General features: G+C 36.2%; 1 protein-coding gene across 3 annotated transcripts in view; it reads left to right on the top strand.

The window, feature by feature from the left end:
* The window catches only part of ncam2 (neural cell adhesion molecule 2), a 231796-nt gene that overhangs the window by 168058 nt on the left and 42066 nt on the right, over nucleotides 1-21672 (top strand). For all 3 annotated transcript variants that reach the window (XM_051119629.1, XM_051119628.1, XM_051119630.1), the window contains exons 4-8: nucleotides 1858-2001; nucleotides 3519-3653; nucleotides 10083-10200; nucleotides 12863-13023; nucleotides 16993-17138. In XM_051119629.1, coding sequence (XP_050975586.1) covers nucleotides 1858-2001; nucleotides 3519-3653; nucleotides 10083-10200; nucleotides 12863-13023; nucleotides 16993-17138 — 704 coding nt within the window. The remainder of the gene's footprint in view (nucleotides 1-1857; nucleotides 2002-3518; nucleotides 3654-10082; nucleotides 10201-12862; nucleotides 13024-16992; nucleotides 17139-21672) is intronic.

The raw sequence follows: 21672 nt of genomic DNA, 5'->3' as shown, positions 1-21672 counted from the left end.
GCATATACTTGAAAAGCGAAATAACATAATATATAATATATATTTTTGTATTGTTTTTTTTTTTAAATATCTACATGGATTTTATAGAAATTAAAAATATTAATATTATATTAAAATAATATAATGTTAAAAATAAACTCTTTTCATTATGAATTCACTTTTATTTTTCGTACATCTTTGACAGATTTTTTTTTTCTTATTTTAAGCTTAAACTCATTTAATTTAGACATTTATTATTTGATTTATTAAGTGAGACTTAATATCTTAAATCAAGTGAATGTATCTTGATTTAATAATGTTTGTGCTGGAAAACAAGTCAAAAATACTGAATAATTAAATCACTTTTGGAGTATTTCTATTTGAATTCATAAGCCTTATTTATAAATGAATCATTTAGTGAGCAGAAATCTTGTGATCTTATTCATGTATTCAAAAACGATATGTCACAAATTCAATCAGACGTTTCTACATTTCTCATAAATGTGAGGATAATTATGATTTTCAGTCTGTTCTTTAAACAAAGCTATCATATCATATATCTGACAGTTTTTCTGACAGTTCTTTAAAACAGAGGTATAATGTACAAATGATCTATAGACATATTTGAATGATGCTTTTTCATACGTTTTGAAGCTTTATGGCTTAATCACTATACACTGTAATTGCATGGAAAAAAGCAACCTTTTTATAGTACAGAATTTCTATTTTTCTAATGTTCTACAGAAGAAGAAAAAACGTTTAAAACAACATGGGAGTGAGAAAATAACAGAATTTTAATCTTTGAGTGAACCAGTCCTTTTGGAAATACACCTTAATTGATTCCTTTGTTAAACTCTTGAATTAATGGGGAAGAGGTAATGAAAGGTACTAAAGAATGAGAGTAAAAATGAGAGATGCCAAGCACAGACAAAATGAAGAAAAAAGGAAAAGGTGCAAGGGTGAGGAAATGTCTCTCTTTAAAGGGACCAGCTTCAAAGGCTTAAAGCACAAGGGTAAAATAAGGATACATGAAATGTTCACCAGATTCTATGTCGTTCTTTTTTTTAAATGTATGAGAATTATATTTTAATCCTCAGTGTGTTTAATTAGTAGTTCTTGCGAAAACTTTCAGGAGATATTTCACAAGCTTGCTTCTCTTCACTTTGTACCAGGCTTGGCATTTGCCTATGTTCCATTAGAAGTTGTATTTAGAGCAGTGGGAGCCGTGTGTAAACAGACATGACTCACAGATCAATACGCAGAGCCGCTGTGCTGATGAGCATGTGCGGCATCTTTCAGCCCTCTGAAGACACATTTTCTTATTCTGTGTAGCAGCTGTTTACATCAGCTTCCCACACAAACAAAATGTGGGTTTGGTGTGTCAGAATGAGGCTGTGAATTGTGAATAATCAGAGACGATGCGAAAGCACACCTGATTTATGACAAGTAGATGTAGATGTTGACATATCCCCTGTTTTTCGTAGATTTTTCTTTAGTTTTCTCATTGGGGGGTCTGAACTAGGATGCCAAAGCCCTCGTGTTTTTTTTGTTTTTTTTTTCTTTCATCTTCATACCGCTTGGATTTCAAGTGTTGCAAATTAAATCTGTACAGCTTCCACCCAACATAGAGTCCCATCCTGAATGATCGGCAACATACAACTTAATCAGACAGGTTTGTTTGTTTAGTTTTTATTTTGGCTGTTTTATCGAAGAGTCACTTGCACCTACACATGAAATCTCCTATGTAGGCACCAAATTTGGTATATAACCATTTAAGAAATTGGTAATAAATTTCACAAAAGTCTGTTCCCAAACTTCTAAATGCTAGTGTATATAATAATAGCATTTCACAATATTTTCCTCCTCCCTGATTCACAGAGAAGCTGACATTCAGAGATGTGAGGTCTCCTCAGGAGTTTCGACAGGGTGATGTGGCTGAAGTGGTCTGTGATGTCACCAGTTCTCCTGTACCTGTGGTTTCCTGGTTTTACAACAATGAGGAGATCATTGAAGACACTGAGAGTAAGTAATCTGCCATATTTGCTATCACTTATATTGTAAAGTACACATTTGCAGCTAGATAAAAATGTATTGTCACTTTAATTGTTGCAAATTATTGTAGAATTTAAGTTACTTTGGAGATGATTTGAGAAAGAGAAAAAGATTGTCAAAAAGAAAGAACATTTTTTATCCCCCAAAAACCTAAATAGTCTCAATTATTACGCCGTTTTGATTTTCTAAGCAGTATGATGTGGGCCCTGACCCGACCGCTGACGGACTGTCACGTATTAGCATATTTCCGCCCTCAACCAGTTGACCCTTTGCAAACAGCTTGATTGACAGGCGATCTCACCAATCATAACACCGAATCTGCCATTCTGTCCGACAAACAAATCAGACAGGAGAGTAGATTAAATTCAGTAATTTGTACATTTACGTAATTGGTTAGGGAAAAAGTTTCAAATGCCACTGGCTGAGTTAACATATATAGTATAGTAATAATAGCAATGTAGATCTTATTTGCATTTTAGGTGATATTATAAATCCTGTAAACATATATAGAAGGTAATATTTAGATTTCTCTGGCTCCACACCGGCGTTTAGCAAAACTGGAAGCATCTGTGCACACACTTACTAGACTGCAAATCCAAGATGGTGGAGATATGCAACTAGCCAATTGTACACTGTCCAATATTTTCTCCACACTCGAGCAGCTGTAGCGACAACAATGTCTTGTAAGCAATACAGGTGTTTTGTAGTTGGATGTAAAAATGAACATAACACTCTTCATATTCCCCAACATCAGAGCCACTGAGGACTGAGTGATGAGCCTGTTTACTTTAGCCACATTTAGCCGATAAACTTGCTAACTAGCACGTCATTAGGACAGGCGATCGTAAAGATTCATAAAAAAACCCTTATACTCACTTCTGCTGTAAGTGAAGCTGGATCATGAATGATTTGCACGAACATAGACGGATATACGTAGATGGAGGTCGGACTGTTCCTGCTGATTTAAGGCAGGTCTGAGGTAAGATGCTCATGTCAATCAACTATCATGGGAGTGGCCTCTGTCGGTGTGACGCCATACTGACAGGAACCTGAGAAAGGCTTGATCTGAAAAAGGGGATATTCCATTTACAGATTCATTAAAAACCACTGCATGGATTTTTATCATTATATGGTATGTGTACATACACTGCCAACACACATTAATGTTTGCATCTGATGACCCCTAACCAAAGTATGTTGCAGACATTTCATGAAGACCCTAAAGAATCATACCAACTTGTGGAAAATTCGATGTCCCCTTTAAAGTATTATTGTTGTAAACGATTTAAGACCTTATTTCACTGTAAGACTTTTAAAATGTAATTGCCTTAGCCAACTTAGTGGTGACAAGTGTTAACAAGTGAGTTGGTAAAAATAAATAAAATCTGTGTTTTATGTAAATGAGATTTCAGCCAGCAATAAATTTAGCTTCTTTGATGGCAAAATGAGCCTGTCATTAACACACCATCAAATATTTTGTTCTCCAGAGTTTCAACTCCTACAAAACAACAATTTGCAAGTCCAGAGAGTAACTAAAGCAGATGAAGGAGTGTATCGCTGTGAGGCCAGAGTCGAAGCCAGGGGAGAGATTGACTTCCGGGACATCATCCTGGTGGTTAACGGTGAGTTTGGGTAGCTGTGATATCCACTGAGATGGATCCATATAATCCAAATAGTACATTACATTTGTAATTTCCAGTTTTGGTGAACTGTTCCTTTAAACATGAAGTTATTCCAGCCCTATCTTTCAGACAAAACCAACTCGTATCCCGTTATCTCAATGACATTAGCCCTGTGCCGTCTGATGGGAAGAAAACGGCACAGTGACATCACCCCGTCTGCGTGTCCTTGTCTAATGCAATGATAGCGAACATGAACGGGTGTCTGTTTAGTTTACTTCTGATATTTTCCTTGCTGATCCAATCATGGTGCTCAATGAGGCATGACCGATAATCCAGCCGACATGACAACACATATCAGAGGACGACATAAAATAAATGCCACTCTGCGGGGCTGTTCTGAAGCCCCTGGTCAGATAAGTGTTAGATAGGGAATACAAAATTAATATGTCTTTGTCCTCTAGAAGACGTTTTGATCTTTTCAAAGTTAGCTGCTTTTGCTGGATGCGTGTTGTCGGGTGAAAAGTCTGGACACTTTGAGATGACTTTGAAATGCCTAGGCCATACATACTAAACAGCATCTCTGTAATATCTGTCATGTTGTGGCTTTAATGTGTGAGTTAAACTGCAGAGCGCTTAGCTTTCCCCAGGCCCTGCGAGATATGTGTGTGTAGGAATATAGATATGAACAGAAATTAAATAAAAAAGACTGTTTAAGAAACTGAGATTATTTCTTATGCAGAAGTTTTATTTAGTTTACATAAATAAGCAGCACTGGAATTTGTAGCATAGATCATATTAGTTCTCAAATGTTGCATGTAAGTATCAGTGTTGTCTCAGATAAAGTAAAAATAGAAATAAATTAGGCTATTCTTGTAAAATTCATTTAAATAGCATGCAATAAAAAAAGAAAGAAATCTTAATAACAGAAGTCTATTCTACCCTTCAAGACTGCATTGATTAGATCAAAAATAAATGCAGCCTTGGATGGTAAAAAACAGTAAAATGAGTAACACTGTGAAATATTGTTACAGTTTAATAAAATAATATTTTTAATGTATTTGAAAATCTAATTTCGTCCTGTGATGGCAAAGCTTAATTTTCAGCAGCCATTACGCCAGTCTTTATTGTCACATGATCCTTCAGAAATTGTTCTGATATGCTGATTTGCTGCTAATTTGTTTTCTTATTGTTATCAATGTTATGCTGCTTAATATTTTTGTGGAAACCGTGAAAGAACTGCATTTATTTGAAATATATATTCCATATAGATCACATAAATGTAAATGTCTCTTTTGTCACTTTATTGTTTCCTTACTCCAAAAAAAAAGTATAGAGTTTGTTAAATGTTTAAAAAATCTTACTGACCCCAAACTACTTTTGAATGAAAATCCAGTAATTTAATAATTATCAGGCATATTTGAATTCTTATTAATATTCCTGAGGTGTTGTTGAGATCTCATCTGAAACACTAAATGCGAGTGAGATTACTGTTTATTCCCAAGAGAAAAATTTGAGAAGCGGGAAACATAAGCAGCATTTGCTTTCTGTTTAATCTCATTGCAGCCTCGGAGGAACAATTAAGATGTTAAAAAGATCTGAGTGGTTTTTACTCCGGCTTCTCACTCGTAGCTTTTTGTACTTCAAAATAACTGCTTTATTGTCATTTTTATTTGTAGCTATACTATTAGCCTTTGAAAGTGTGTAGTTGTTGATGCTAAAGGTCAATTCAGTCTATGTTAGACTGTTTTCTGGCCCGATTTGATGTCTTAATGCCCAATTGTGTCTCACATTAGCAGAGCTGTTTCAGTTGGGCATGCGTATCTGGGAATAGGTTAAATTAGATTACTGCCTTTGGAAAATAGGCATCGATTGGCAAGAAAGTCAATGATAATCTTGTTGGAACCATTTCGGTGCATGACAGCCCAGTGCTGTGCAGGCTGTGTGTGTGTGATTCCTCCATGACCACAATTCCAGTGTGTGTGCACAGCGTGTAAAATAGAAAGGGATAGTTGACTGAGAAATTAAAAATCTGTAATTATTTACTCACTCTGATGTTATTCCAAAACAATGAATGACTTGAGAAGAGCAATTCTTAAGACTTTAAAGGGATAGTTAACCCAAAAAATGAAAACTCACAATTTTAGATATGTTTTAATGAAAACCAAGAGCTTTCTGAATTTGTATAGACAGCAACGCAACTGATACATTCAAGACCCAGAAAGGTAGTAAGGACATCCTCAAAATAGTCCATGTGACATCAGTGGTTCAAGCATATCGTTATGAAGCTACGAGAACACTTCTTTGTGCACAAAGAAAACAAAAATAACAACTTCATTCAACAATTTCTTACCTTCGGTGTCAGACTTTGCCACACATTCACAAGAGTAGCATGATGCATGCATGTGGTGCTGCTGATGCAGGACATAGACGTAGAATGTACAGTGCCTATAGAAAATCATCATACCCCTTTGAAATAGTTACTTTATTTTTTCAGACAGCCTGAAATCAAACCCAATTCCAAATAACTTTTCCAGCTTTATTTACAATTTTGATCTTACAACATCAAACCAATGACAGAAAAAACACAACAGTTCTGCAAATTAATTTAAAAAAGTAGAATAACAGGGTTGGAAAGTCATTAGTCCATTGATTTAATGCTTCATAGAGCCACCTTTTGCTTATACAGCCATCAGTCTTTTTGAATATGTCTGTACTAGCTTTGAATACCTTGATTGGGGAATATTTGCCCATTCTTCCTTGCAGAATTGCTCAAGTCCAGTTCTGTGGTGAGCAACAATGGACTGCTCTCTTCAAATCCATCCACACATTTTGCCTGGATTTAAATCAGAGCTCTGACTTGGCCACTCAAGAACATTCAGCTTCTTATCCTTAAGCCATTTCGTTGTTGTTTTGGCAGTATTTTTAAGGTCATCGTCATGTTGGAAGGTGAATGACCTGCCCATCTTCAGCTGTCTAGCAGAGGGACGCAGGTTTTCCTCAAGAATTTGGATGTATTTAGCAGCATCCATTTTCTCTTCAATCCTGACCAATTGCCCAGTCTCAGCTGAAGAGAAACACCCCCACAACATAATGCTGCCATCACCATGCTTCACAGTAGGTATGGTGTGTTTTGGGTGGTGTGCTGTGTTTGCTTCTCACCAAACATAGCGCTTGGAGTTCAGTCCAAAAAAGGTCAGTTTTGGTCTCATCAGACCATAGCACCTTTTGCCAGAAGGTATCAGACTCTTCCAAATGTGTTTTTGCATAGCTCAAACGAGACTGAGTGTGACACTTTTTTAGAAAAGGCTTCCTTTGTGCCACCCCGCCATACAGGCCAGCTTTGTATAAAGCTTGGGAGATAATTGTCACATGCACAGACTGACCAGCCCCAGCCATTAAGCCTTGTAAGTCCTTTATGGTTGCTTTCAGCCTCCTGGTAGCTTCTCTTATCAATGTTCTCCTGGCTCTGTCAGCCACTTTGGACGAACGGCCTGATTTTGGCAATTTGCTGGTGGTACCAGTATGCTTTCCACTTCTTAATGATCCTCTGAACAGTACTCTGAGGGATAGCTAAAGCCTTTAAAATGTTTTTGTAGCCTTCTCCTAACTTGTGCCTTTTTACAACTTTATCCCGGAGGTCTTTTGAAAGCACTTTCACAACCATGGTGAATTCTTTGCCGTACCATGCACTACTAACAGTGGAATCTTCAAAAAACAGCTTGTTTTATTCTGAAGTAATCAAAACCACTACTATTGATGTCAGGTGGGGCACTTAGCCTGGTGTTTAATCTAGAAGTTGATTGCTTGCACCTGAGCAAGTTTATAATGGTATACTCTTTAGAGGGGCATTTCAATGATTCATTTTCAATAATCCTCCAGAATTTTTTTAATGATATTTTTATTTTAATGATGAGGGTTATAATGTGTACATGCAGCTCAGAAAAGTTAGACTTGTGACAAAAGTCACAGGGTATGATGATTTTCTGTAGGCACTGTAAATCTCTTTTAGTACATCGTCTATATATTCTGGTTCAAATAAGTAAGGCTGGGCAAAAAATTTCAAGTCATCCTCTCTGTCGCAATCTTTAGACATGTTTACAAAGACTGTTTTATATACAGTGTGCGTCGTCTTCTGCCTGTAAGCGTAGCGTATCTGGGATCAACGTCAGAATGCTGGCTCATTACAAAAGTATTGCAAAAAACAAAACATTTTTAAAAAGTTGTTACTATTTATTCCAAGTCTTCTGAAGTGACGAGATGAGAAGTGATGAGAATTGTCGGTGAAAAAGACCAAACTGAAGTTGTTATTCACTGATGGGTGAATTTCTAAGTGAGTTAAACTCAAGAATTAGTCTAGATTAGTCTGAATTGTATTTGTGCATTCATTGAAAAGATTTGATTTCAAAAGAATCATTTATCTGCAGATCATTCTTGATTCAAGAATGAATCAATCATGACTTCACTCTTGCTCTCTTTGGCACATTCAGAAATTAATGGGCAACGTTTGATTTCTTTCTAAAACAAAGCTATCATTTGACTTCAGAAGACTTATATAGTTGCCAAGTCATATGGGTCAATCTAATACTACTTTTACTCTGATTTTATGGAAAAAAATTCTCCTTTTGTGTTTTACAGAAGTCATTTGGGTTTGGAATGGCATGATGATGAGTTAACTATCACTTTAAGAATGGGGGAAAAAAAGTACATTTGTAAGATCAAATCCAGAGGAAAGATAAAAACCGACAAGTCTGCAGTGCCTCGTGTGTGATCTTTGAGCTGCCCACTCGCACAGACACCCTCATTACCAGCAGCTCAATTGTAGGACTGCCTCCAAGGTTAGAACTATTTAACCCTGGAGAGTGGACAATGCTTGCCGAGCTGCTCTGGTCTGAGATTGAACCCTAGCCGTAATGATGATGATCCCCATCAGGACCGCCACGGCTGTCATTTCATCAACAAAAACACACAATTTCTGCTTTAAAGTGCCCTTGCAGGAGTAATGCATGCCATTGATGCACTGAAGACAAATGGCAAATGGCAAAACAATCGTGGCATTAATTTGAACTTGGCTGTCAGCGGTTTGGGTTTACCTAATGAATGACCCATAATGTGCAGGGGGAAAAGCAAACAGTGTGTGCGTTTATGATTTCTAATAGAGGATGAGAGGGATGTGTTAATATACTGCCAAGTCAGGCTGAAAGTGACCATGAATAAAACATCCATTTAATCTAATCTTTTTACCCCGGCGCACACTCCATTAAATTGCGTTATGTCTTTAAACCAGTCACAACTCAAAATGATGCCTTTTTCCAGACAGGATGGCTCCATCCATTCCCTAAACCAGAAAATTGCAAAAGGGAACAAAAATGCTGTATTTAAAAATCGGTGTAGGAAGTTTGTAGAAGAACATTGCCGCCTATTATTAAAACTATTTGAGCGTCGTTCCCTCTCAGGTGAATTACCTCATTCTGAAGGGCATGGCAGAGTAATTTCTGAATGAGTCGAAATTGGGTTAGGTTCAGTCTGAAATTACTTTATCACCTTCCAGTTCTCTGCAGAGATGGAAATATAAAAATTCTCACTCAAATCATTGCACATTCCCATAATAGACTGTGCCAATGAAAATCGCTATCTGCCTGACCTTGGAGTTCACAAATAGAGCTTTAATAGACACACACGCATATACTTTCGGCTGTAAACAGTCACTTCGCAAAAATAAGTTTGTTTTTTTTTTTTAATGAATATGAACTCTTAAAAACATTATTTCGTGAGATTGCTAGTGGAAGTTTGTTTGAGGTCACCCAGGTTGACCTCATGTTTGACCCCGAGGTTTTTCTCCATTGACCTTTCACTAGATAATTAAGTGGACTGCTCAGGAAATATTGATTTAGACAGAGGCTGGCTGATGTATTTATTTATTCTTTTTCTGGCTTGTGAGGAGGCATTTTGAGTGTGATCACGTTGTTGATGATCTGTATGCACTGGAGATGAAGGTGAGTGAATAAAGAGTTAGTTCTATCAACTGCTGTGCCTGTGTGTGCTGGAATATAAATGAAAACTCACTACATTACAGGATAATACAGCTTTTGTGTCATCATATACTCTAAAACTGGCCATTTTTCAGCATGGCCAGGCTTTGTACAGCGGAATTTGAATCTTGGATCTCATGAAAACAGCATTTGAGCACTAATTTAGCTCAATAAGCGCCACATGCTGTCAGCCACCAATTCCCAGCAAGTGAGAACATGTTGATGGCTTGTGAATGAATATGTCATTCGAATAAGTATTTGTTGAGACTAGAACATTTGAGAAATAACATGAAAACCTCCAAGATATTTCACACTGAAAAATTGGAAATGACAAGTTTGTGTATTAGCATTATTCAGAAGTGACAGAAACACCATACAGTATTTTTTCTTTCTCAAACAGTTCCGCCGGTCGTCTCTGTGCCGCAGCAGTCCTTTAACGCCACTGCGGACTATGGAGAATCTGTGACCTTCACCTGCCGGGCTTACGGCTCACCTGAACCTGATGTTACGTGGCACAGGTATGACAAACTTATCACCATCGCCACAAACTCAGAATGTGTGGATAGATTCAATTATATGTAAATAAAACAAATAATATATAGTCTAAATCCACTTTTTGTGTATATAATGTTTCATTTGCTACAATAATGAAGTGGTTTTGAATAAAAAAAAAAGTTTCAAAAAGTTAAGGTGTCATGCAAAACTAAGGAGCAGGAATTGGGGAAGGAACGAGGGTATCGCAGCCAAGAAAGAGCTGTGATGACAGAGAATGGACACATTTATTCCATCCTTAATATGTGGGCTTTGAGTGACAGCAGCCCAATGCGTTGATTACAGGCTCTCAATCATTGTAATTACCTTCGGCTCGGATGAGAATGAACGAGATGAAAGCGATCCCTGCCGAGCATTCTCACACACTGACCTTTAATGAATGAGCCTAACCAAACCACTCGCTGATACACTGGGACATGACAAAAGCACCGGCAATTACATTACGTCTGCTAAAACCTGATAGTTTCATTTAATTCTGCATGTGTGCTGCTGCCAAAAAAAAAAAAAAAAAAAAAAAGAACTGTGGAGAAAGTAAAGTGTATTCTGGTAAAAATAAAAAATGCTATAAATAAATGTATGCGCGTATAGAGTTAAAGGTCTAGTTTTTGGTGATTTACATACAGTGCCTCGGCATTGCCATCGGCTTAATCCTGCCTAACCAACAAGTTTTTAACAGTGAAGAATGTTGCAGGCATTCACTTATAAAAAGAAATGCCTGTTGTCAAAATGTCAAAAGCCAAAATGGCCTGTTGACATGAAAGATTTTACGATAAAACATTATCAATAAGGTGTCATTTGTTATCAACAGTTAATGCGTTATCTAACATGAACGAACAATGAACAATACATTTATTACACTATTTATTAATCTTTGTTAATGTTAGTTAATAAAAATAAAGTCGTTCAATGTTTGTGTGTTAGTTCACAGTTCACAATAACTTTTGTGTTTGTGATTTTAATTATGCATCAGTAAATGCTGAAATTAACATTAAGTAAGATTAACAAATGATGTAGAGGTATTGTTAGTTTTAGGTCACTAATGTAGTTAACCTATGTGAGCTAATGAACCTTATTGTAAAGTTTTACAGATCTTACTTTAAACAAAGCTTAAGGTAAATCTTTTTATTTATTTATTTATTTATTTATTTATTTATTTTAAACAGCAAAACAAAGAACATATTTTGTCATTAAAATTACCAATTTTATTTTACTTTACACGCTTTTTTAATTACCATACTGTATGGAAAATTTGTTACACTACGTCAATATGTAAATAACCTACACTTTAAAAAACTGTTTGTTGAGTCAACTTAAAATAATTTGTAACCTGGCTGCCTTAAAATTTTAAGTTCAGTCAACTCAAAAAAAGTTTATTCAACTTGAAATGTTCAATTATACTAAGTGACAACTTAGATATTTGAGTTGAATCAACTCAAAATTTTAAGGCAGCTGGGTTACTTACCCATCTGTTAAGTTTAGCACAAATATCTAAGTTAAAACATAAATAATAGAGTTAAAGGGATAGTTCACCCCAAAATGACAATTTTGTCATTAATTACTCACCCTCATGTCGTTTCAAACCCGTAAGACCATCGTTCATCTTCAGAACACAAATTAAGATATTTTTGATGAATTCCAAGAGCTTTTTGACCCTGCATAGACTGCAATGCAACTTAAATGTTTAAGACCCAGAAAGTTAGTAAGAACATTGTTAAAATGGTCCACTGGTGGAATCGGAATGTTATGAAGCTATAAGAATACTATTGTTTGCAAAGAAAAAAAAATGATGATGTTTTCTTTCTATGCGTTGTTTTCTTTCAACATAAAAGTATTCTCGTAGCTTCATAAAAAGCTCTCGATTTCTTCAAAAATATAATTTGTGTTCCGAAGATGAACCATTGTCTTGTGGGTTTGGAATGACATGTGGCTGATTAATTAATGACAGAATTTTCATTTTGGGGTGAACTAACCCTTTAATTCAAATAAGGGACAACCTGGAGACTGAAGTAACCAAGATCATAAACCTGCTTTGTTAGCATCATGCCCTTGAGCACTTGGTTGCACCAGTGAGACTTGTGTACAATTAGTGTCACTACAATTAGTGTGTTGTAATGTCCTCTGGCTGAGAAACATCTGCTCAGCTTAAACAATTTTGTTGTAAGCAGCTACAGGAATGGGGCATCCTTCTGTTTGTGTCTCTCTGTTGACTCTGTCCGTATAGCCCGAGAGAGCGTGATTTGATTCCCTTCTCCCCATTTCCTGTAGCTACACAGGTCTCTCTGCTTTAAATAGATTTCATTTCCGCTCATTCCCCTCCTAACATTATGACAGTCTGAAGCTGCGCTGTAATCTTCCCCAAAAATATTTCATTATTCTGTCTCCACGTCGACTGCATACCTATACGGTATGTATATTGAATGTAACAGAATATTTTGAAATGTTGTGTCTCCATGTATGATGAATAACCCATCACCTGGCATTTCTTTGCTTCCTACATCTGCATTATGTATAGTATTTCTTATTGGCTGGTCAGGGAGATTTTCTGCTTGCAATATGAATAATACCACTGCGTTGAGAATTTAGGCTTTGTTCAACTGACATGTGTGTTGTATATGTGTGGTTTGTCAGGAAGGGAGTGCAGCTCCAGGAATCGGAGCGGTATGTAATGAGAGCTCGAGGTACAACGCTCACAGTTCGAAACATTCAGCAGGACGACGGGGGCTCCTACACCTGCAAAGCCTCTAACAAGGCGGGAGAAGTTGAGCACGAACTGTTTCTCAAGGTTTTTGGTGAGAGTGCCTTTTTTATTGAGTTACATAACTCTTTATCCTGTAAATAGGAAGTTACCTGTCAAACTAAGTGTGCTTGCTGTCCTGTCAAATTATTGTTCAAAATACTTAACAGCCTTTATGAATTATTTGAAAATGAATCATCTCAAGCCACAGACTAGTATATAATGAGAGGAAAAGGCTTTTTTTGCTCAGCACTTTAACACATCACACACAAGTTATTGTTGTGATGTAACATGTGACCAGCATGTACAACAGCATGCATAAATCATCTAAATAGTACCTCATTGTTTACTGTTTTACTGCATGTTTTGCACTAGTGTTATTGTGTTTCTTGTTCCCTTTGAGTTTTGTGTTATGTAGTGTTAATTGTAGTTGTGGGTCACTGAGAATGTTTACAAAACCCTAAGTGTGAAAAATCAGCTCATTAGCTTATGTGTTTACCAAGGAATGTACCAGCGTTTTTGTATATTTAGTAACATAATCTAGGTTACTCATTTTAGGTAATGTATTCAGATTACTTTTTAGATTACTTTTAGATTATTTTTTTATCTAACTTGTTTTAAATTCATAATTTAACAAACCGTATTGATATAAAAAGCTAAGAGAAAGAAAATGTATAGTATTTTGATATCAACATAAAATGTATTAAAAATTACATTAAACCAAGGGTTTCCCAAACTGGGATGCAATGGGTTTGTAAATTGACAATAAGCTAATAATTATTTACATTTAAAAAAAAAAATGTAACAAATAAATGAAACCCTTGAACACTACAAATAGAAATACTTTGTTCACGTCACTGTGATCATTAAGTGACATTGAACTGTAAACATTCAAACGTGTTGCTAAATTATTGAAATATTAACTTCCTCAGAAATATTTCAAGTATCTGTCAAAGGTGTATGGCTGATACAGTTTTTTTGGGAATTCCTGCATTACATGAACAAGAATTAATAAACATGCAATTAACAATTAAACAACCAAAGTCTTTCAGGTTTGAAAACATTTTGTCTAGACTTCCAGAATTAACAGTAAATGAAGTTAACTGTAGATATAATGAAAATCAGGGACAATTACATGTAATCAATAAATTATGATGTACTGCCATTGTTTACATAACATGCAATCATGTAATCTATAAAAAAACATAACTAGAATGTGATTATAAGCATTATAAAATGTAATATACACTAATTATGAGTATATTAAGAAAATCTGATTATGTAATCCAGTTTACATATATATATATATATATATATATATATATATATATCCCAGATAGCACACATGTACATCTGCATCTGCTGTGTACAAACATCTGACAGACATCTGTAAGCTGTCAGTTTTACATACACTCTAAACCATAAACATCTTAAAGACATCTAATAGACGTCTTTTTGACATCTGATAGGAAACGCTTGACGTATTGCAGATGAGCAAACTTTTTAAAAAATACGTCTTGCAGATGTAAATGTAGATGTCGAAAGTCTCTTATGCTCACCAAGGCCACATTTGTTTGATCAAAATATTGTAAAAACAGTATAATATTGTGAAATGTTTTTGATATTCATTTATTTGTAGTTCATATTTATTTCCATGATGGCCAAACTAAATTTTCAGCAGCCATTAATCCAGTCTCCAATGGCACATGATTCTTTAAAAAACATTTTAAAGTTTACCAATACGATACCTTGTTTTTGATACTGGATCCTGAACAATATTTTTTCGATACCAATTTTATCAAATCTGTTTTAACCAGATTACATTATCTCAAAAAGCTTTTTTTCCCCCAGCTTGTTGACATTTTTTACAGAGTCAAAGATTCATCCCCTGAGCCCCTGCCAGTCATAATTGCCAGCATCTGTGGGTCCTGAGAGCAAAATTAAGACTAATTTTAAAGTAAAAAATTCTGTCTTCCTTAAGGATAGTGCAACAGCAGAAACCCTGATGTTTTGAAAGGTGATTGACAGGTACATCCCTGTGCTTCGCTCTTTCCAGTCCGGCCGCACGACATGCTTTTCTTCCATAAACAGATGGCCTAAATTGCATGCGAATGCATGACATATTCTTTATGGCAAGGAATTTCGATTTCGATTTTCATGAAGCTGCCAACAATTTCACAGATTATTCAGATAGCACCTTGTCTGCTCATGTAAATGTATGGAGATTTATTCTGTAGTCATCAGAATCCTTTCCATGTGCAAGCAAAGGGTATTCTTCAAAGCAACTCATTTAAATGAGCCTCCGTTATTGGATGGGAGTTTTGTTTTGCAAAGCGTGGTGGGAATCTGAGTTGTAACTTTCCTTTATGACCCCTGACAGCTAACAGAGACGGGGCTGCTAGGGTTTCCACCCGTATCTTCTGCATTTCCTGCATGCTCATAAAGCTTGTTTTTGGCTTTAATGAAAGGCATCCCAAGGTTCTAGAGCTGGATTATCTCATCACCCTTTATCTCAGCGCTGTTTTGCCATTTACTGATATGTTTGTGGGTCCCAGCGGTATTTTAGTAATCTTCTTAAATAATGATTATTGTTCAAAGTGTGAAACTCTTTAACACTGTGTAAATCATGGGTTGCACATGCTGTCTATTGACAAATATGTTGAAAAAGTTGTTTAAAAAGTAGATTTTAGGCATCTGTTTGCATGGATGTGAGTCATGTAGTTCCTGAAGAACATCTAAATGCAAATCAGGCTTTATCGTCAGGATTATGCTCATTTCTTAGATCAATTGTTAGTCGATTCAATCCCTAATGCCAACATAGTAAGAGAAAGAGATTATGCTGATAAGATTTCTCTCACCGTTCTACTGTTCTCTTTTATTTATCCACTATTATTGTGCACCCTGCGGGAAAGCATTTTTTAATGTATATTTATCAGGTTAAACGCTGCGATGGTGTCACCTCTTTGCTTGAAGGCTGCTGCTATTGTACATCAGTTACTCTACTAATGAGCGTTGCTACACAAGACAAGCCTTATCATAGATTTATGATGAGAATCTTAAGTATTCCTATGCCACACAACCCCTGCAGTTTACTAATGTTTATTTACCAGTGGGAGCCTGTTAGATTCAGATAGCAACAGATGTGTTGTGCTTGTCAATGTGCTGCTTCTTTTTCTGAACTCCAGACAGCAAAATGCTGACCTTTCTGCAATATTCTGTTGTTTTCTCTTCCAGCTGGATGCCCATGAAGGATTTTTGATTGTCAGACCAGAATGATGTTGTTGACGCAAAGTTCAGTCTGATATTTACTGAATCGTTACCCAAGTGCAATATGTACACTCTGAGAGAGAAATCTTTATTGAGCAGTTGATTATATTTCAGAGTTTCCAAAGGAATATGAATACATTTTTAATAGATGGTGCAAAGCTCATAGAGGCAGATTCTGCATTGCTATTCTTAAAAAAATATTTAAAGGGATAGTTTTTATGTCGTTCCAAACATGTAAGACCGTCGTTCATTTTCAGAACACAAATTAAGATGTTTCTGATGAAATCCAAGAACTTTCTGAGCCTGCATAGACAGCTATGCAACCAACACACGTCATGATACTCTCATGAACACGAAAGAAAAGAAACTGTTGAATAAAGTTTTCTTTGCGCACAAAAGTATTCTCTTAGCTTCATAAAATTGCGGTTGAACCACTGTCCTGACTATGTGTAGGGTCAGAAAGCTCTCAGATATTGCCAAAAATATCTTAATTTGTGTTCCAAAGATGAACGAAGGTTTTACGGGTTTGTAACAACATGAGGGTGAGTAATTAATGACAGAATTTTCATTTTTGGCTGAACTCTCCCTTTAAATACACAGCTATTGGATTTCTCCTGTATACGTGTCAAATTATTGTACATTTAAAGGCAGTCAGTGATGGATTTTATATGACTAATGTAATCTAAGTGAATTTTCCAGTTCTGTATATGTTTCTCTTTTGTTTTTGTCATATTCCTCTGCTGTTCCTCTCTTGCAGTCCAGCCCCACATTACTAAGCTAAGGAACGTGACGGCTGTGGAGGGCAGTGCTGCTATGATTTCCTGCAAGGCTGAAGGTGAACCTTTGCCTGAAATCTCCTGGAGGAGAGCAAGTGATGGCCACAGCTTTTCAGATGGAGATAAGGTACAGTTTGATTCTTAGAGATATTAAGTAATGTTTTAAAAGAGTAAAGTGTTTTTAAAAGAACTCTATTATTCTCACAAAGGCTGTATTTATTTGATACTGTTGTGAAATATTATTAAAATTTCAAACAATTCTTTTCTGTTTTAATATATTTTAAAGTTGAATTTATTCCTGTGATGACGAAGCTGAATTTTCAGCAGCCATTACTCCAGATCCTTCAGAAATCGTTCTAAAATTCTGTTTTCTTAATATTATCAATGTTGAAAACTGTGATGCATGTTGTTTTAGGATTATTTGATGAATGGAAATTTAATTAATTTTATTTACTTTTTTTTTTGTAGAATTGTCAGTGTTCTAATGCATCCATGCCAAATAAAAGCAGTATTTAGTTAGTTAGTTAGTTTGTTAGATTGTTTGTTTGTTACTCTTGTTTTGTTTTGTACTTTTACTGGCACTGCACTTTTGAATAGTACTCTTTTTTTCTCCATGAGAGAAAGCAATTTGTTCTCCCGTACATTTTTTATAGTGTTACAAACATCTACTGAGCCTTTTTTGTAGTGTATTTCTAAGAACACACGTATACTGAATCTAATTCAATGATTTTCACTCAGAAATTGCTAGTAAATTTTGGAAATATTTACAAAAAATCAGCAAGTAACACGCTAAATTGAACATGAAATTTTAAAGCCGAAAGACTGAAATGATATATTCTTGTAAAATGTACTCCAGTCATCTTTGTTAGATACTGTACTTTGAAAAAGCATTTTTGCAATGTATTGTAATTGCAGGTTATTTCAACTGCCGTTTCGCCTGAGTCACAAAACATTGCAGCATTTTACCAGCACATTAACTGCCAGATATGTGTAACGTTCGGTCTTTGCTCACGCCCACTGTAATAGTCATGGACATTAGAGGATATAATAGACTAGCACGCAGAGACACAGCCCTGAGGCACGCTCAGTCTATGTAGTGGTTGAAGGCTGAAGAAGGCTTCCTGTGCACCAATAATGCTCTGCATTTCCTACCGGCATGCTCCGTGTCTGTGCTGAATGCGAATGCGGCCTGCAGAATGGCAAATGCGATTGCAGTGGCCAGGCGGGAAAGATGATGGGAACAGAAACTGTCAAAGATCATTAGAATTCTGTGAAAGGTGGGTTGTTGGCGTCAACAATAGAGGCAAACGGAGCCTGACTCCAGGGAGGAACTGTGAAAAGACTCCCCATCACAGTTAATCTAGCGAGAGCTGCTCGGATAGCGATTAGAATAGCCTGCATGGCTGGGAAATGAAAGAGGATTCATACAAAGAGGTGTAGGAGAGCAGCAACGCTTGCCGCCACTCAATATGAACAAAATGAGTTTGATTTAAGCTGCTCTTTCAGAGGTGTGGGGATGTGGAGGTAAGGTACGGGAGTTAGTCTGCTACAATTACGCAGGGGCCAGGACCGAACCTGTGCTCTGAATTCAAAAGTTGCAAACAATTGATCTGGGAGCCTCATCCCTCCCCTCCGTTTTACTCTGAATAGTTAAAGTAAGAGTTCAAAATGGACACCAATTCACTGCTAGGCAAGAGCTGAATGGTGGAGCCGTGCGGTGAGAGATTTGACATTTGGCGCTTTAGTACAGTCTGTTGGGGCCAATTAACAGCCTAGAATGATATGACTCACTTGATGTCTACATGTAGAAAACCCAAATTAAACATTTTGCACTTTATAAAATATAGCTAAATCCGGTTTATATGGTTTCTTGCTGAAGTAGTATATGCCTCGAGTATAGCGTAATTATAGCATGGGGGACTGCATGGAAACTTTACATAAATAATTTGAGTAGGCACAATCCCATAAAAATGAATGTGCAATAATGTCTTCCTTTAAAACTGTGTATTTACAGATACTCTACTGCTCAGAAGTTTCAACCCAGGCTCATGAAAACACGTGCCTCTATATACATTTCTGCAACACCATAATTATTTACCTTACTGCATGTTTCATGGCAGTTTCAAAGTAAAATGTCCAGAGAGAGGCATTAAAACACACGTTCAATACGTGACCGTGGCACGTTTTTATTACACTGGTACAGGCACGTATTGCTGGGTTTTTATTACGCTACTTGAGGTACGTGTTACAGCTGTTCAGAGTTCAAATATACAGGGAGTGTTGATAAAGTTTAATGCTCTGTCGTGCTGGAAATGTCCCTTACGCCACACCCAACCCTAAAACTAACCAACAGTGTTAACAGAAGCAAAAGTGATATAAAAATGCATTTGTTGAGACATTTGCATTTGTTGAAACTTCTTTATGCGGATTTGAGCTGTTTTGTCGAACTGTAGTTTCACAGGGTTAGTACCGGAGCTCTTCAGCACTCAAGTGCAATGCCGTATCGTGTGAGCTACTAAGCAAACATACTATATTAGAAAGCTTGTGCATATGAAGCTGTATATGTGACGACAACATTCTGAAGTATCAGTTTTCAAATTGCACTGGATTGTTTTGAAGCCAGAACATAATATTCTGCAAATAATTGTGTGAAAATTAGTCTTTTTTAATCAACACTCTGTTTGTAAGTCATAATTTGTGTGAAAAGGAATAAAAGGTATCAGACTTTTACTGCCTCTAGTGTTCATTTCAACAGGAAATTGCAGTGATTTGTACATATAGGTACTTTTCAGTTTTGCAGAAATGTATATAGAGGCACGTATTTTCAATGAGCCTATGTTGTTGTTTTCTATTCTAAAGTATTTCATTTTCAGCAGCTGCTACTATAGTTTTCATGTCACATGGTCCTTCAGAAATCATTCTAATGTGCTGATTTGGTGCTCAAGATATGTTTCTTATTATTATGTTATTACAGTGTCTCATTACAACGTTGAAACCAGTTGTGCTGCTTAATATTTTTGTGGAAGCTGTGCTGCTTTTTTCCAGAATGCTGTCATGAATAGGAATTTCAAAAGAACAGCTCTTTTTTAACAGTGTAAGTCTTTACTGTCATTTTTTTAAATATTTGAATGCATCCTTGCTAAATGAAAGTATTAATTTGTTTGAAGGAGAAATTCACTTCCAGAACAAAAATTTACATATAATTTACTCACCCCCTTGTCATCCAAGATGTTCATGACTTTCTTCTTTCAGTCGTAAAGAAATTATGTTTTCTGAGGCAAACATTTCAGGATTTTTCGTCATTTAGTGGAATTTAATGGTGCCTGCGAGTGCCTCATTTAGCTTCAAAGGGCTCTAAATGATCCTAGCCGAAGAAGAAGGGTCTTATCTAGTGAAACAATCTGTTATTTTCTGAAAAAAATTACAATTTAAATACTTTTTAACCTTAAATGCTCATCTTGTCTAGCTCGGCGTGAACTCTGTGCATTCAGTTCAGAGTGTGTCGAAAAACTCCAATCTCATTTTCTCCTCCAACTTCAAAATCATCCTATATCGCTGCAGAAGTACCGACCCAGTGTTTACAAAGTAAAAAAAGGTAAAACAGAGATGTAAGCAAGGTAAAACACGAGTTGGAATGCACAGAGTTCACACAGAGCTAGACAAGATGGGCATTTAAGGTTAAAAAGTATATAAATTGTCATTTTTTTAAGAAAATAACTGATTGTTTCACTAGATAAGACCCTTCTTCCTTGGCTGGGATCAGTTATGAGCCCTTTGAAGCTGCATTTAAACTGCATTTTGGAAGTTCAAACTCACAGGCACCATAGACGTCCACTATATGGATAACATTTTCTGAAATGTTTTCCTCAAAAAACTTAATTTCTTTATGACTAAAGAAAGAAAGACATAAACATCTTGGATGACAAGGGGGTGAGTAAATTATCTGTAAATTTTTGTTCTGGAATTGAACTAATCCTTTAAAAACTACTGACCCCAAACTTTTGAACTGTACAGTATGCTATATAACTAAATAGTTTTAATTGTTTTAATAAATTAGAGCCTAGTGGTGCCAAAGGCCAGTCTAACCTCGGTTAGGTGGTGCGCCTCTTTGAACCAGCAAGAAACAGCTACCATGTTTCAAAAATTAGCAGTTGTTCACCAAAAAATGACTTTCTTTGTTCCATGGAACACAAAAAGTAGATTTGTGAAGAACATCCTGTGAACATGACTGGTACACTATATTCCAAGTCTTCTGTAGAAGTTTGATAGATTACTGTGACAAACAGACCCAGATTAAACTGAATCACTGGAAATCTTGACATCAATTTCTCCCTAGTGTTTTCATGGTGAAATGGTGAGTTTGGCAAGTTCATGAAAAAAAAGCAGTGTTTGGTTCATAAAAGAATCATTTATTTGAATCAAGTCTTTTAAATAAATTGGTTTGAATGATTCGCTCACAAATCAAGCTGACCCAATCCTTAAAGGGGTCATGGATGTAATAACGAACATAGTAGTTGTCATTTACTCCTTACATCTGAGCCTCTGAAGATGCAGTAGATTAAGTTTGTTTGTGAAGGGAATGCGCCTCCCGATCTACATATATCCGTCTATGTTCGCGTAAATCATTCGTGATTCAACTTCACTTACAGCAGAAGTGAGTA

The sequence above is a fragment of the Labeo rohita genome, chromosome 9 (assembly GCF_022985175.1).
Source record: "Labeo rohita strain BAU-BD-2019 chromosome 9, IGBB_LRoh.1.0, whole genome shotgun sequence".
Lineage (NCBI taxonomy): Eukaryota > Metazoa > Chordata > Actinopteri > Cypriniformes > Cyprinidae > Labeo > Labeo rohita.
This window is presented reverse-complemented; position numbering and strand designations above follow the sequence as displayed.